This window comes from Silurus meridionalis, chromosome 26 (assembly GCF_014805685.1).
Source record: "Silurus meridionalis isolate SWU-2019-XX chromosome 26, ASM1480568v1, whole genome shotgun sequence".
Lineage (NCBI taxonomy): Eukaryota > Metazoa > Chordata > Actinopteri > Siluriformes > Siluridae > Silurus > Silurus meridionalis.
The window spans coordinates 17,676,770-17,691,360 of NC_060909.1; the positions used below are offsets into that span (position 1 = coordinate 17,676,770).

A 14,591-nucleotide genomic window follows, 5' to 3' on the forward strand; every position below is an offset into this window, starting at 1 on the left:
TAAGCAGTTAGAAGATGCAGGGTGTTGTGAGTGCAGATTTTGGTTCAAGTTAGCTGGTACCTGGAGGTCAGAGTGATCTAAATGTTTGACATTATAGGCAAACCGGTGACATCCTTACAGCTGGTCAATTTGTCTGCACTTGGGGTCCTAACAGGGTTTTACCTTGTGTGTTTTCCCCTTCGCCACCAGGTGTCCTCAATGTTCCCTTTACTGTTTCATAATTTTCCTTTTCATAGTAAAGGTTTTTTGCATTAAATTTTTTTAACCTGTGGTTTTCTGTTTTTACGTTCTGCTCTCTTCCGGTCTGTTTCTCAAGCCATTAACCTTGTTTAAATATTGGCCTCTGACGGATTTATTTAAATTTGAAATCTTCAGAAATTGCAGTGGCCACTGGAAGGTATCACAATATTTTGATCATGGTAATCTTTTTGTTTTGGCTAGTTTTATTAAAAGAAATATACATTTTACAAAACACATTTTATTATCAGAAATTATCAAAAAAATTATCGAAATATAGAAAATAAGTAATGAAACAAAGTTAAGTACATATGTACACCCCACCCCAACTACATATTTAGCTAGTTCTAGAAAAAAGAAATAATATAAAGCACTTTTTTTTTAGCTTAATGGAAATTTGAATTTTTTTTTTTTACAGAGGTTGAAACAAAGAGGTAGCCAAAACAGCCTGGTGTGGTAACCACAATGCTGTGGTAAATGCACCAGTCATCTTCCGTGTCTTTACTGCAAGTGTCATAAAGAAGCTCATGACAGTCCCACAAGTGCAGTAAAAGTAAAGGAGGAACAGGCTGATTAGGGTTCTTAATACTTCTAAGTTAATTATAAGTATTCTAAGATTTATTTTGTATTTAAAAGGATATTTTTGATTTAAGTTTCCCCACATGGCGGATCTTCAATTGTCGATGGTCAAAAGGCCAATGTCATCATGTTTAACAGAATATTGAGAAATATTACAGTAGCAGCAATCTTCATGTTACTGACAGGTAAACTTTTCACACATTTCAGCTCTTAATACTTTCTTTCTGTGCTTTTTTCTCACTATTGCATCTGTTCAGAAAAGCTCTCAAATATATATATATGTTGAAGTCACTAATATCCTGCACCCTTCTTTATCTTTATAAGTTTATTCGTACTGTAAAATCTATAAGACTTCATGAAGTGCCTGAAGAGTTTCGAAATGAGTTCTACATTTTGATTTTCACACATTCTTTGCTCAAACACAATGTGTGGCTGTTAACAGCAGCATTATGCCTAAAGCTGTGGTTACACTCTTTCTGGTCATTGCTTTATGTGTTTAACTCACTTTTATTTGTTTTTCTTGTGTTTATGTGTGTGCGCAAATAATTAACCTCTGGACAAAGATCACTGAAATGAGATCCAATGTTTGTACTGATTTAATGTCTTCCTGGATGTAAAAACAAACCTTTATGTATAGACAGAAAGACCTTGTACATAATGATTTAAAGTAGAACAAAAGATCACGCGTGCCTGTGAAAGTGGTCTGTGTGCAGCATTAGGGGTGTGTGAAGTACCGGAAATACCATTTCTTATGCCTGACTTGAGTGATGTGGTCAAGCTTATCTTGCAAAGGGGTGAAGGGTTTGTAGAATTGTGAAGGTGCTTAAATGTTTATTTTTTTATTTTGTTAATTATTATATTCAATTGACTTTGTCAACAACTAACGGCATGAGATGCTGGTTTGTTCAGACTCTACAGATAGCAAAGGTACAAAATTGACAATCAGACCCAAAAACAGGCAAAAGGTTCAGGTGGTCAACAAACAGAATATCACAAAACGGGCAATCAAGAACAAACAACAAAAACAGGTCAAGATCAAAGTAGTAAACAGTCATGCAAGACTTTGGTAATGACAAAGAGACTAGAGCGAATGTGAGGGCTCAAGGATCAGATTTTCATAATGTGGTTTGCTGTGTGTGTATAAGAAACATTTGTGCCTAATCAGTAGACCCCCACACACACATTTTCTGACTCTGAAACCCATAATACAGACTGACATACAGCATTTCAGAGACTTTCATTTATAAAAACACTGCAACGACTATCAAACAGTAATGCTTTTTTAAATACTTTCTTGCCGAACTCTTTTGCCTCTGGCCTTATTTTGCTCTGCTGTTGTCTGTTTGTACATTATCTCCGTTATCAATGCGAGAACCACTGCATTATGTGTTTCACCCCCCCTTATTTTGTGTTTCTTGACTGTGAATAAATAGATTTTCTCTAAATTGCCTGTTTTTACCTGACAAAGATCACTGACAGGAAATTACTGGTTGCTGTGATTAGATTCCAAAAGCCAGTGGAAAATACTTGTGTGTTAGAAACTAGGTTGCGTGCAGCATGATCATCAGAGGTACCTGAAATCCCGGAAGTGCCGTTTCTTACAACTTGACAGATGTGGCTTGGTGATAATTGTGGAAGTCTGAATGCTGGTGCTTTACTATTATTTCTTATTTGGTTTATTGTGACATTCATCTGACATTCATTTAAACAACTAATGGCTTAATTGTGATCATGAGAATAGAAAGTATGGCAATTATATAGCACAGGTGGAACAGTTGTTTGGACAATTTGTAAAGAACTGTGTCATGTAAGTGGCACTGGACAGGTTCAGGTAAAATTTAGTGAACCTTTTGGTACAGGTACAAAATCCCACTGATCATAAGTCAGTTAATGCTTGAAAAACAGAAAGAGGTCTAATTATTGTACCATAAAAGATTACATGAACGCTTGGTGAGTAATGATAAGTACATTACAGAATGTTTTAGGTTTGGAGATTCTGCTTGTGGAGAAATTCCTATTGCCTTGGTTTAGCAAGAATCTCCTGCACTGGGAAACACTTTAGAATTAACAAAGACATCAGCATGGGTCAGTTAGAAGCCATTGTTAGTGTTCCAGTTTTGGTGCTGGAAGAAGGACCTGAAGTCTCCCCAAAGGACTCACTTTGGAAACCCTTATTCCTCTACAGTAGGTCTCTGCTTGGGCTCAGGACCTGGGCACTGTGGATGTCTCTGCACTTTGGATGGCAGGTGTGACAGTTTGTGGGTCACCGATGTCATTTTTGACCTGACAGAACAACAAGCTTTTTTTTGGACAGAAAACCAGTCTTAGTTTATTGTTAAAAGAAAGTTGTTCTCTAGCAAGAAGAGGTACTCAAGTGTCAGCCCGCTTGAGCACTTCAGGTATTACCGCCTCAACCACAGAGGAAACGCCCACTCCCAACCAGCTGCACGGATTTGGTGTATGATTTTCTGGCACTTATAAGGACGCCTGAATCCTTCAGTCAGTGCCAGATTGTCTTTAGGCTTGCCCTGAGCACTCTCCAGCGTATTCTGTTTTGTTTGTTTGTTCTTTTGTTTGTTTCGTTGTCTCTGACCTGAACATTCTGTCCTTCGGTTTCCGGCTCGCGCTGAACGCGCTCTGGTTTCCGGCTCGGCTCGGCTCTGCTCTGCTCTGCTCGCGCTGAACGCGCTTCGGTTCCCGGCTCGGCTCGGCTCGGCTCGGCTCTGCTCTGCTCTGCTCGCGCTGGACGTGTTCCGGTTTCCGGCTCGGCTCTGCTCTGCTCTGCTCTGCTCGCGCTGGGCGTGTTCCGGTTTCCGGCTCGGCTCTGCTCTGCTCGCGCTGAACGCGCTCTGGTTTCCGCTCGAATCCTCACCCTTCGCGCACATCGGCTCTCTGAATCGGCTCTCTGAATCGGCTCTCTGAATCGGCTCTCTGAATCGGCTCCCGGAATCGGCTCCCGGAATCGACTCCCTGAATCGACTCCCTGAATCGGCTTCCCGATTCAGCTCTGCACAGCCTTTCTCCCCTGCTCCTTTTGCATCTGCCTTGGATCCTATAACCCTAACTTTCTGACAGAACAATCTGGCCAACATGGATCCCGTGGATGTACCTGCCTCTAGCGCCGCTTTAACGGCCTTGGCTCGCCAACAAGCGGCGCAGGAGCAACAAATCCAGAACCTCTCTACTGGCGTGCAGGAAATCATGGGATTTTTGCGCTGCGTTTTGGCGACCGGCTCACCACAGGTGCTTTGCCGCCATCATCATCTGCTGCTCCGGCCCGGCAGGCCCCTGCTCCTCCTATCGCCCCTTCAGCCATGCGTGAGCCTCAGCTCGCGCAGCCAGCCCGGTTTTCGGGCGACCCTGACTCCTGCCGTTCATTTATTATGCAGTGCGACCTGATTTTTAGCATGCAACCCTCTCAATTCGGTACAGAGCGCTCCAAGGTGGCCTACGTCATTTCCCTCCTGTCAGGCCGAGCCCTAAGGTGGGCCACTGCGGAGTGGGAAAGCCGATCACCCAACCGCGGATCGCTCGCCGGCTTTTCTGCGGAACTCCGGAAGGTCTTCGCACGCCCACGCCACGCCAAGATGCCGCCCGCTCCTGGTCTCGGCCGCACAGGGCAACGCCTGTTGCGGAGTACGCGCTGAGTTCCGGACCCAGGCCACTGACAGCGGATGGGATCGCATCGCGCTTTATGACACTTTCCTCCAGGGCCTCTCCTCTGCTGTTGGGGCGAACTTGCCGCTCGTGATCCACCCCGGGATCTGGATTCGCTGATCTCCTGGCTACACGCATCGATCGGGCGCATAAGGGAACGCCGCCGGGGCGTGGTTACCCAACTCAGAGCCTAGGTCCTCACAGTCCTTTAACTGCGAGCGGTTCCTCCTCGTGTTTCGGGTTCTGGCACCCGTTCTTTCTCTCCGCCACAGGCCATGGAGATAGGACGCCACCACCTGACCCCGCTGAGAAGGAAAACGCCGGTCTCTAGGTCTTTGCCTCTACTGCGGAGGTAAAGGGCACATGGCCGCATCCTGCCCAGTAAAAGGCAAGGCTCGTCGGTAATGGAGGAGCACCCACGAGCCGCGCTTCCCCGCTCCTCCAAACCCACTATCTTGGTCCACCTCCAGGTTGGCCCCGATGGCACGGAGTTGGCTGCCTTCGTCGACTCCGGGGCTGATGCCGAGTTCATCGACCTCAAGCTTGCCCAGCAGCTGCTGGTTCCCATGGAGCCCCTGCCTGAAGCTCTGCTGATCAGAGCCCTGGACGGCAGCCTTTTGGGCCGGGCCACGCACCGCACTAGGCCTCTGCTCATGTCAGTGGGGGAACAACATCGGGAGTGGCTTTCCTTCCTGGTCATCTCCTCTCCCAAGCCCCCATTATGCTCGGGTTCCCTTGGCTTCGGAAACACAACCCACGTGTTGATTGGATGACAGGCGTATTCTTGATTGGGGTGTGCATTGCTTCGGCCACTGTCTTGCTCTTCCTCCACCCAAGCCACTGCCGGCTGTCACTCCCGAGCACTCCGATATGGCGTCGGTTCCTGAGGTCTATCATGGCCTTGCGCGCGTGTTCAGTAAGGCCTTGGCTACCTCCCTGCCTCCCCACCGCACTTCGACTGTGCCATCGACCTGCATCCCGGAGCCAGTCCCCCTAGGGGGCGCCTGTATCAGTTATCGGCCCCGGAGAGGACTAGCATGAACCAGTATATCCAGGAGTCTCTGGCAGCAGGGATCATCCGACCATCCTCCTCCCCGGCTGGTGCGGGTTTCTTCTTTGTCGAAAAGAAGGATAAGTCCCTACGCCCATGTATTGACTACCGGGTCTTAATGCGATCACTATCCGGAACCGTTACCCCTTGCCGCTTATGGCCTCGGCGTTCGAACTCCTGCATGGTGCCACGATCTTCACTAAGCTGGATCTACGCAACGCATACCACCTGGTGCGTATCAGGGAGGGGGATGAATGGAAGACCGCCTTCAATACCCCAGCTGGTCATTACGAGTACCTCGTCATGCCGTTCGGCCTAACCAACGCTCCGGCCGTCTTTCAGGCTCTGGTCAACGAGGTCCTCCGTGACATGCTTAATACGTTTGTGTTTGTCTACCTGGATGATATCCTGATCTTCTCCTGCTCCATGGACGAACACATCCGGCAGGTGCGTCAGGTCTTGGAGAGACTTCTCAAGAACGGGCTTTATGTTAAACCTGAGAAATGTGAGTTCCACACCTCACAAACCTCGTTCCTGGGATACCTGCTTTCCGCCGGTAATATCCGGATGGACCCTGCCAGGGTCCAGGCTATCCGGGACTGGCCGACCCCCACCTCCCGCCGCCATTTACAAAGGTTCTTGGGCTTCGCCAATTTTTATCGCCGCTTCGTAAAGGGCTATAGTTCGGTGGCGGCGCCTCCACCTCCTGACGCCTTCCTCCGCTCGTTCTTCTGGGGCCCTGAGGCTGAGGAGGCTTTTCTGGAGCTTAGCGGCGATTCACGGAGGCGCCCATCCTCATCTTTCCTGACCCGGCTCGGCAGTTCGTGGTTGAAGTTGACGCCCGTGTGGGGGTGGGGCAGTGCTCTCCCAGGTCTGCCCTGAGGATAACCGCCTGCATCCTTGCGCTTTTTTTTCCAGGCGCCTTAGCTCCTCTGAACGTAACTACCCGGTGGGTGAGAGGGAGCTCCTGGCTGTCAAACTGGCCTTGGAGGAATGGCGCCATTGGTTGGAGGGTGCGGAGGTCCCCTTTCTGGTCTGGACGGATCATCGCAACCTTGAGTACCTCCAATCGGCTAAACGACTCAACCCCCGACAGGCTAGATGGGGCCTTTTCTTTGGCCGCTTCCGGTTCTCTCTTTCGTACCGGCCTGGGAGCCGGAATGTCAAGCCTGATGCGCTCTCTAGGGTTCATGCCCTGGAGGAGGAGGAGCCATGCCCAGAGACCATCCTTGCCAAGTCTGTGTCGGTCCACACCCTTAGTCTCGCTTTGGAGGAGCGGGTCAAGAATGCCCAAGACAGGGGCCCTGTCCCTGAGGGTTGCCCTACTGGTCTCCTGTTCGTCCCCGAGGGTCTCCGCCCTGGAGTTCTTCAGTGGTGTCACAACTCCCTGTTCTTCTGTCACCCCGGTCAGCCTCGCACCTTGTCTCTGGTCAAGGCACGCTTCTGGTGGCCTTCTGTAGTAAAGGACACCCGGGACTTTGTCGCGGCCTGCCCCGACTGTGCCCAACACAAGAACCCTCGTGGCCGCCCCCATGGTCTTCTTCGGCCCCTTCCTATCCCGAAACGCCCGTGGTCGCACATCGCCATGGACTTCGCTACCGGGCTGCCCATTTCCAGTGGCAACACGGTTGTCATGACGGTCATTGATCGATTTTCTAAGATGGGCCACTTCATCGCTCTGCCCAAGCTGCCGTCTGCCAAGGAAACCGCCAAGCTGGCCCTCCAGCACATATTCCGCCTCCATGGTTTCCCCAGAGATATCGTCTCGGACCGCGGACCCCAATTCTCGGCGCAGTTTTGGAGGGAGTTCTGCCGCCTCCTGGGCATCTCGACCAGCCTCTCATCTGGGTTTCACCCCCAGACGAACGGACAGACCGAGAGGCTCAACCAGGATCTTGAGACCGGTCTCCGTCTCCTTTGCAGTCGGGAACCCTCCTCCTGGTCGGACAAACTTTTATGGATTGAGTATGCCCATAACACTCTTCCCACTGCTGCCACAGGACTTGCGCCTTCCAGGTGGTCCACGGTTTTCTGCCGCCGATTTTCTCCAACCAGGAACCCCGGTCCGCCGCTCCTTCTGCCGCCCTTTTCTTTCGTCGCTGCCGTCGAGGCTGGAGGACGGCCCGAGCAGCCCTGCTCAAGAATGGCATAAGGCTTTGCCAGGGGGCCAACCGTAGGCGGTGCCTAGCCCCCCGCTACCGTGCCGGGCAACGTGTGTGGCTCTCACTGGGACCTTCCCTTAAGGCCACCTGTCGGAAGCTCGCCCGCGCTTTATCGGCCCCTTCCCCATTTCCAAGGTTATTAATCCGTGGCCCTCCGGCTCAGGCTCCCAGGGCGCCCGGGTCCACCCTACGCTTCATGTGTCTAGGGTTCGACCCGTTCAGGCCTGCTCCCTGGTGCCCTCCGCCAGGCCCCCTCCGCCCGCCCGGGTCATTGCTGGGGGTCCTGCCTACACCGTCGCCGCCTGCTCCGCTCCCGTCGTCGTGGCGGGGCCTTCAGTACCTTGTGGATTGGGAGGGCTATGGTCCTGAGGCGCTCCTGGGTCCCCTCCCGCTTATCCTGGACCCTGACCTGATTGCTGGCTTTCATCAGGCCCACCGGGCAGCCTGTTGGGCGTCGGGGCCGCCCTGGGCGGGGGTACTGTCAGCCCGCTTGAGCACTTCAGGTATTACCGCCTCAACCACAGAGGAAACGCCCACTCCCAACCAGCTGCACGGATTTGGTGTATGATTTTCTGGCACTTATAAGGACGCCTGAATCCTCCAGTCAGTGCCAGATTGTCTTTAGGCTTGCCCTGAGCACTCTCCAGCGTATTCTGTTTTGTTTGTTTGTTCTTTTGTTTGTTTCGTTGTCTCTGACCTGAACATTCTGTCCTTCGGTTTCCGGCTCGGCTCGGCTCGGCTCGGCTCGGCTCGGCTCGGCTCGGCTCGGCTCGGCTCGGCTCGGCTCGGCTCGGCTCGGCTCGGCTCGGCTCGGCTCGGCTCGGCTCGGCTCGGCTCGGCTCGGCTCGGCTCTGCTCTGCTCTGCTCTGCTCGCGCTGGACGTGTTCCGGTTTCCGGCTCGGCTCTGCTCTGCTCGCGCTGAACGCGCTCTGGTTTCCGGCTCGCGCTGAACGCGCTCTGGTTTCCGGCTCGGAATCCTCACCCTTCGCGCACATCGGCTCTCTGAATCGGCTCTCTGAATCGGCTCTGAATCGGCTCTCTGAATCGGCTCCCGGAATCGACTCCTGAATCGACTCCTGAATCGGCTTCCGATTCAGCTCTGCACAGCCTTTCTCCCTGCTCCTTTTGCATCTGCCTTGGATCCTATAACCCTAACTTTCTGACACTCAAGCATTTTTCTTACGTTGACCTTCTCAGTCTTCGCACCTTAAAAAGACTTAAAGACTTAAATCAACAAGAAAATGTATGCAAATTCCACAGAAATATACAGTACACATCAATTATTATTTTAAAAAATGGGTTTTAAACTGAGTCTATTATTATTGTTATTTTGACATGTCTTTGGCAGACTCAATATGTGTGGATGGGGACAGCAGCAGCAGCAGTCGTTAAAAGTTTGGTTACACTCGACCTGTTCAGTGCACAAGTCATTCCTTTTTTTTGTTTAACTCATTAAAATTGTTCTTCTGGTGTGTGTGTGTTCCAGGACTTCAAGCTCAGCACAGTGTAACTTTCTCCACTCAGAGTTTTTGTGCTGTTGCTGGATCTACAGTAAGAATCCCCTGTACATTTACAAAACCTGATCATTCCAGTGTCACACAGAGAGAGTGGTATCGAGTCCAGAGCTCTGAAGGAAAACCACAAGACCTGAGTAAAGATCCACAATATTCAGGACGAGTGTCTGTAAACAGCTGGAACTCTGACTGTGAGCTGACAATGAGCAATGTGAGTGTGAGTGACTCTGGAGTTTTTAACTTTAGATTTAAAACACAGAGTAGTGACTGGATATCAGCGCCATCTGGAGTTCATCTGACTGTCACAGGTAACACACATACACCTTGTTCTATAATATGATGTATGCCCGGTATGTAGTATTTACAGAATTTGGGTACATCATTGTGTATAGATTTGCAGGTGAAAGTGGATCCTAACACTGTAGGACAGAGGGAAGTAAAAGTGACCTGTAGCTCCACCTGTGTTCTTGATACGCACCATTTCTATTGGTACTGGAATGGCCATCGTATCAAACATACCAAAGGAGCCTCCATTGTGCTCACCTCAACCAATATATATAACAAGGGCAGCTACTCCTGTCAGGCTGATAACAGTGAACACCTCTCTCCTCCAGTGTGTAAGTGTAAATCTGTTCTTCAGTATCAAAGTTTTGACAGATTAGCAACCAAAGGACGTCTGTTTTTATTTTATCTGAAACACATGACAGAAAAAATTGACATAGAGTTTTAGATCACATATTAGAATTATAATAGTCCTGATTTGCTTTCGTTTAATAACTTTGCAGGTATAAAGTCAATTTTACATTTCAATGAATTTGAGCTTCGGACATCTATGTACATGCAGCCCTGACCATTTGAATTCTTCCATCCTGTTTGTTCCTCTCTCTGTGTTTACAAGGTATACTGGGTACAGGGTGTTGGGGTGTGACTTACACTCCTGATCATGTGTGTGCTCTGAAAGACACATCCATTGATCTCTTCTGCTTTTATAAACACCCTGCAGGCCACACAGTGGTAAAATTGGCGTGGTTCATTCAAGCTGATGGTGAGCCTGTGGATATGAGAGAAGATGAGAAGTATCAGGGCAGAGTGCAGTACACACAGAGCTCCCAGAATAACTGTAGTCTGAGAATCACTAACCTGAGAGAGACTGACGCTCAAACATACACATTCAGATTCTACACTGATCGGGATGATTACACTGGAGAACCTGGAGTCTCTCTGTCTGTTACAGGTAATAAACAATTATACAATTATACATTTATTAACTAAGTTAATAGAGATTAAAGTAATTCCTAACATACTTTCTATAATTTGCAGATCTGAAGGTTACAGTATCAGACTGGACTGATCAGTACATGGAGCTGAGCTGTAACACCACCTGCACTCTGTCTAACAATCCCACTTACATCTGGTACAAGAACGGACAGCGGGTGAATGAGTGTAAATCTGCCTCCTGCTCTGTAGCTGCAGTCAGTGGTGAGGTCAGTTACAGCTGTGCTGTTGAAGGCCATGAGAGTCTCCGATCTCCTCCAGTGTGTGAGTGTTGATTTAACTTTCCTCAAACACAGTATTTTTATATAACAAATGCTGATCCTGAACCAACACCAGCTGATTCAGTTGTTGTATTTCTATACAGATTCCCCTAAAAACACCAGAGCAGTGGTTTATTCCTCTGGAAACATAGTGGAGGGGGATTTAGTGACTCTGAGCTGTAGCAGTGATGCAAACCCTCCTGTTCACACCTACACCTGGTTTAAGCAGAGAGCAGCTGCAGACACACTGCTGACAACAAGCCAGAATTACAGCATCAGCAACATCAACACCAATCACAATGAAACGTACTACTGCCCTGCTCACAACCAGCTGGGACGGCAAAAATCTACACCCATACACCTGCATGTGTTAGGTAAAGTTCATGCTTTAAAATAAGTCTTACATTTTCTACAGTCAGTAAACACTTTTATCAGTGGCGGGCTGTGCCCTAACCCTAACCCTAAACCCTCAGTCTTCTGTGGTGTTGTGCCTAAATCCTGTCAATACTGTTAATACTCTCAATATTGCACCACGTCTATATCAATAAAATACAGAAACATCACAGACAGGTCTCTCATGCAGTGTGAATGAATGCCATTACAAAAGCAAGAAGCCCAATGAAAACAATTTAACAAATCTCCTTTCACTGCAGCCACAGCTGTGCCGAATAAATAAGCTCTAGCAGAAGCAGCATCAATAACCTCATAAAAATGACCCCGGGTTTTCCGTACATTTTTGTGCATTTTTTCTGGGCACTTTTCTGAGCATTTTCCTGGGGGATTTGAAATTAAGGGAAATGTGTGTTTTAATGTAAATGTTGCAGGAAAGAAAACGAAAAATGGCTTAACAACTGTTTTGAACTGTTTTGGCTAGCCTTTTCTAGCTTTTCTTGAAATGTCATGAGACACACGATGTGATTGATATGTGAATCAATTTATTTTGGATATCTCAGAGAAGAACATGGTGTTCAAGTTAAGCATGGTGGGTCTGGTTGTCTTCCTAGCAGTAGCACTTCTTTCAGCAGCTCTGTGGATGTGGTATGTAAAATTAAGTTTAAAACAATTATAATAATTTTCAATTAACCTGAACATGTGCTTGGTGTTCCTCAGGAACAAGAAGTCGAGATTAACTAATTACCACAGCAGCACTCCTGTGAGTAAACAGGCGAGTGTGATTGAATGGAGCGATTGTTTGATCATGTTCAAGTAGAAACTTTATTCTGTGCTCCTTTTTTTCAGCTTCAATCATCTCCAGTTTATGTCAATGTCCCGGCCCCGAACCACGGAAAGAGAGTCACCTCAGATGATCGGAAGAACATTAACTATGCCAGTGTTGTTTTTAAACACTCCCACACACAGGAAGGGTCTCTGTCACCCAGACTTCCTTCAGACACCACAGATCAAGAGAATGTTCATTACCCTGCTGTACGCATTCACAGGAGCAGTGCTGCCACCCAGTGAGCAAATCATGATCATTTCTCCAACACTAACTGTGCTGCTCGGCTACTTTATAAACTGAATTTAGCCTGTTATTGTTTCTTGCAGATAGGCTTAGTAATGTAAGACAGTGCATTAAGCTAGTCAATAGATCATCTTTTTTGTTCCGCAGGTTTGTGGCTGATGATGATTCATCTGTGATCTACAGCTTGATCCAAAATATCCCCAGAAAAAGCAAGTGCTGAGACAGATGTGATTGTTCCATCCTGTATCCAAAATGAACAAGAAAACAAATACAGCTTTGGCATTTCATTAAAGTAGCAATATTGACGCTTCAGTAGTCTATTGTAGTGCTCATATAGTTTTTTAATATAGACTTTTTTTAAGGTTTAACGATTTATTTTTTTTCTGATTATTAATACAATTAGATTTTTAGTTTCATTACAATCTTTATGAATATTTTATTATTTTATTTTAATGCTATTAAATTTGCAATGCTCCTTTTTCTGTGTTCTATTTACTGTATGCTTTTTAGGCCTTCTGTTATATATCAACACGTTTCTGTCAGTTTGCATCTCATAGATATAACTAATGCTATGTAGTTTTCTACTGAATTAATCAGAAGTAAAATGTCCTTAAAATAACCTATATAGATCCTACATTCTACCTATATATTAGCTAGACTATAACTATTATTATTTAGAAAGTGTTGATAGATTTTCTATAAAAGCAGGAGTTTCCCCTGTATTCAGATGACTGGTTTATATTCATGTTTTTACTCCAATGTGTTGTAGTTTCTATAGTAACCACCTAATAAATCAGAAGTAAAATCTTAAAAAAAAAATGTATTGGTGATGAAGCTGGGGATGATACAATAGAGTAATTCTAGCTCGTTCTGCAACTTGTTGGGCATCAATTTTAGTCTGACGTATGGATTCCACCCCCAAGTCGATGGTCAAGTCGAATAATTAAACTGAGAATTGGGGTGATTCTTGTGGACCTGTGAAGAAAGGATCAACACCACTGGAGAGAATATGCCCAAAACACAATCACTAATTCCTCTACAATCCTCAATCCTTTCCAGTGTGTGTTGGGGTACCAACCACCCCTTTTCCATTGGCAGGGGAACCATCCGATGTCCCAGCAGTCAATGACTTGTTTGAGCACAGCAGGGAGGTATGGGAAAGGGGCCCATGTATGCCTCAAAAGGGCCGTTTGACACTAAGAATTGGAGATGCCCTCACCCACAATATTAACTGGGAAAAATGGTTCAGCTCTCAACACAAAACATAACACTCAAATTTACCAAGGAAAAAGCTAAGCCCTGTTTTATCGTACTATTCAAGTAATAAATTTCACCTTTGTTCCACCCCATTGGAAGAAAACAAAGTTGACCCGGACCCCCCTCCACCATTAGAGATTGATGAAGCACCAGCCTATAAAGTGCAAATAATGTGTGGCGAGCAGTGTGAAAAAAATCCTACGTTTAGGATTGTCAGGGCTGAGATTAAAACTGAATTTGCCTAAAACAGCCACTAGGGGTCGCTGAAAAAGGAACAAACTGAGTAAGGCAGTTAATGTTCTTTCATTTGTATTTCTTTTGATATTTTTGGACTGAATTCAACACATGGTGGATCTTTAAGTATTAGCTGTCCGACGGCTGATGTCATCATGTTTTGCAGAAAGATAAGTAACATTACAGCAACAGTCATTATGTTTCATCATCATGTGGTAAACCTTTTATACAATTCAGCTCGTCTACTGTTTTTCTGTGCTGCTGTGTCACTACTGCATCTGTTCAGAAAAGTGAGAGTAGATCATTTTAAGGGTGTCATATAGTACACTATAATGTATCATGCACTGTGATTCATCCTGCACCACTATCCTGCACCTTTTTTTTTATCTTTGTGAGTTTATTTGTACTGTATTTGTTTGGATTCTATAAACAAAGAAAGTTGGTGAACTGTTTTAAACTTAGTTCTATTTATATTGTCATTTTTGCTCATTCTAGTTTCACTTGTTATGTGTGACTGAGAATAGCAGCTGCAGTGAAATCTGTGGTCACGCCCTTTCTAGTGTGTGTGGGTGTGTGTGTGTGTGTGTTTCTAGAAGTCAAAAAAAGGTGAGGATGTGTTTAAAAATAGAAGTGTTCATTTATTTTGTTCCTTAACAAAGAAAAAAGTAAATGAACAGAAGCTAAATCCAATATCAAATAAATATTTGGTGTGACCCCCAAAACAGCCTCAAGTCTTCTAGGTAAACTTGGGCAGAGTTTTTGAAGGAACTCTGCTGGTAGGTTGTTTCATACATGTGAAAATCTATCCACAGATCTTCTGTAGATATAGACTGCCTCAGATCCTCCTGTCTCCTCATGTGATACCAGAACAACAAGCCATAATTTTTAGGCTTTTCTTTGCAC

General features: G+C 46.5%; 1 protein-coding gene across 1 annotated transcript; it reads left to right on the forward strand.

Moving 5' to 3' along the window:
* The first annotated feature begins 9,213 nt into the window (after positions 1-9,213).
* On the forward strand, positions 9,214-12,502 carry LOC124379679 (B-cell receptor CD22-like). Its single transcript, XM_046840150.1, has 8 exons — positions 9,214-9,508; positions 9,593-9,817; positions 10,099-10,434; positions 10,521-10,739; positions 10,840-11,109; positions 11,846-11,888; positions 11,975-12,192; positions 12,345-12,502. Exons 1-6 carry the CDS (start codon positions 9,403-9,405, stop codon positions 11,863-11,865), a joined length of 1,176 nt encoding a protein of 391 aa, XP_046696106.1. The 5' UTR covers positions 9,214-9,402; the 3' UTR covers positions 11,866-11,888; positions 11,975-12,192; positions 12,345-12,502.
* The last annotated feature ends 2,089 nt before the right edge of the window (positions 12,503-14,591 follow it).

Bases quoted from the DNA above. Each gene is read 5' to 3' on its own strand.
- LOC124379679 (XM_046840150.1), top strand. From the start codon at position 9,403: ATGAGCAATGTGAGTGTGAGTGACTCTGGAGTTTTTAACTTTAGATTT. The intron at 9,509-9,592 runs GTAACACACATA...CATTGTGTATAG, and splicing joins AGTTCATCTGACTGTCACAG to ATTTGCAGGTGAAAGTGGAT. The intron at 9,818-10,098 runs GTAAGTGTAAAT...TGTGTTTACAAG, and splicing joins ACACCTCTCTCCTCCAGTGT to GTATACTGGGTACAGGGTGT.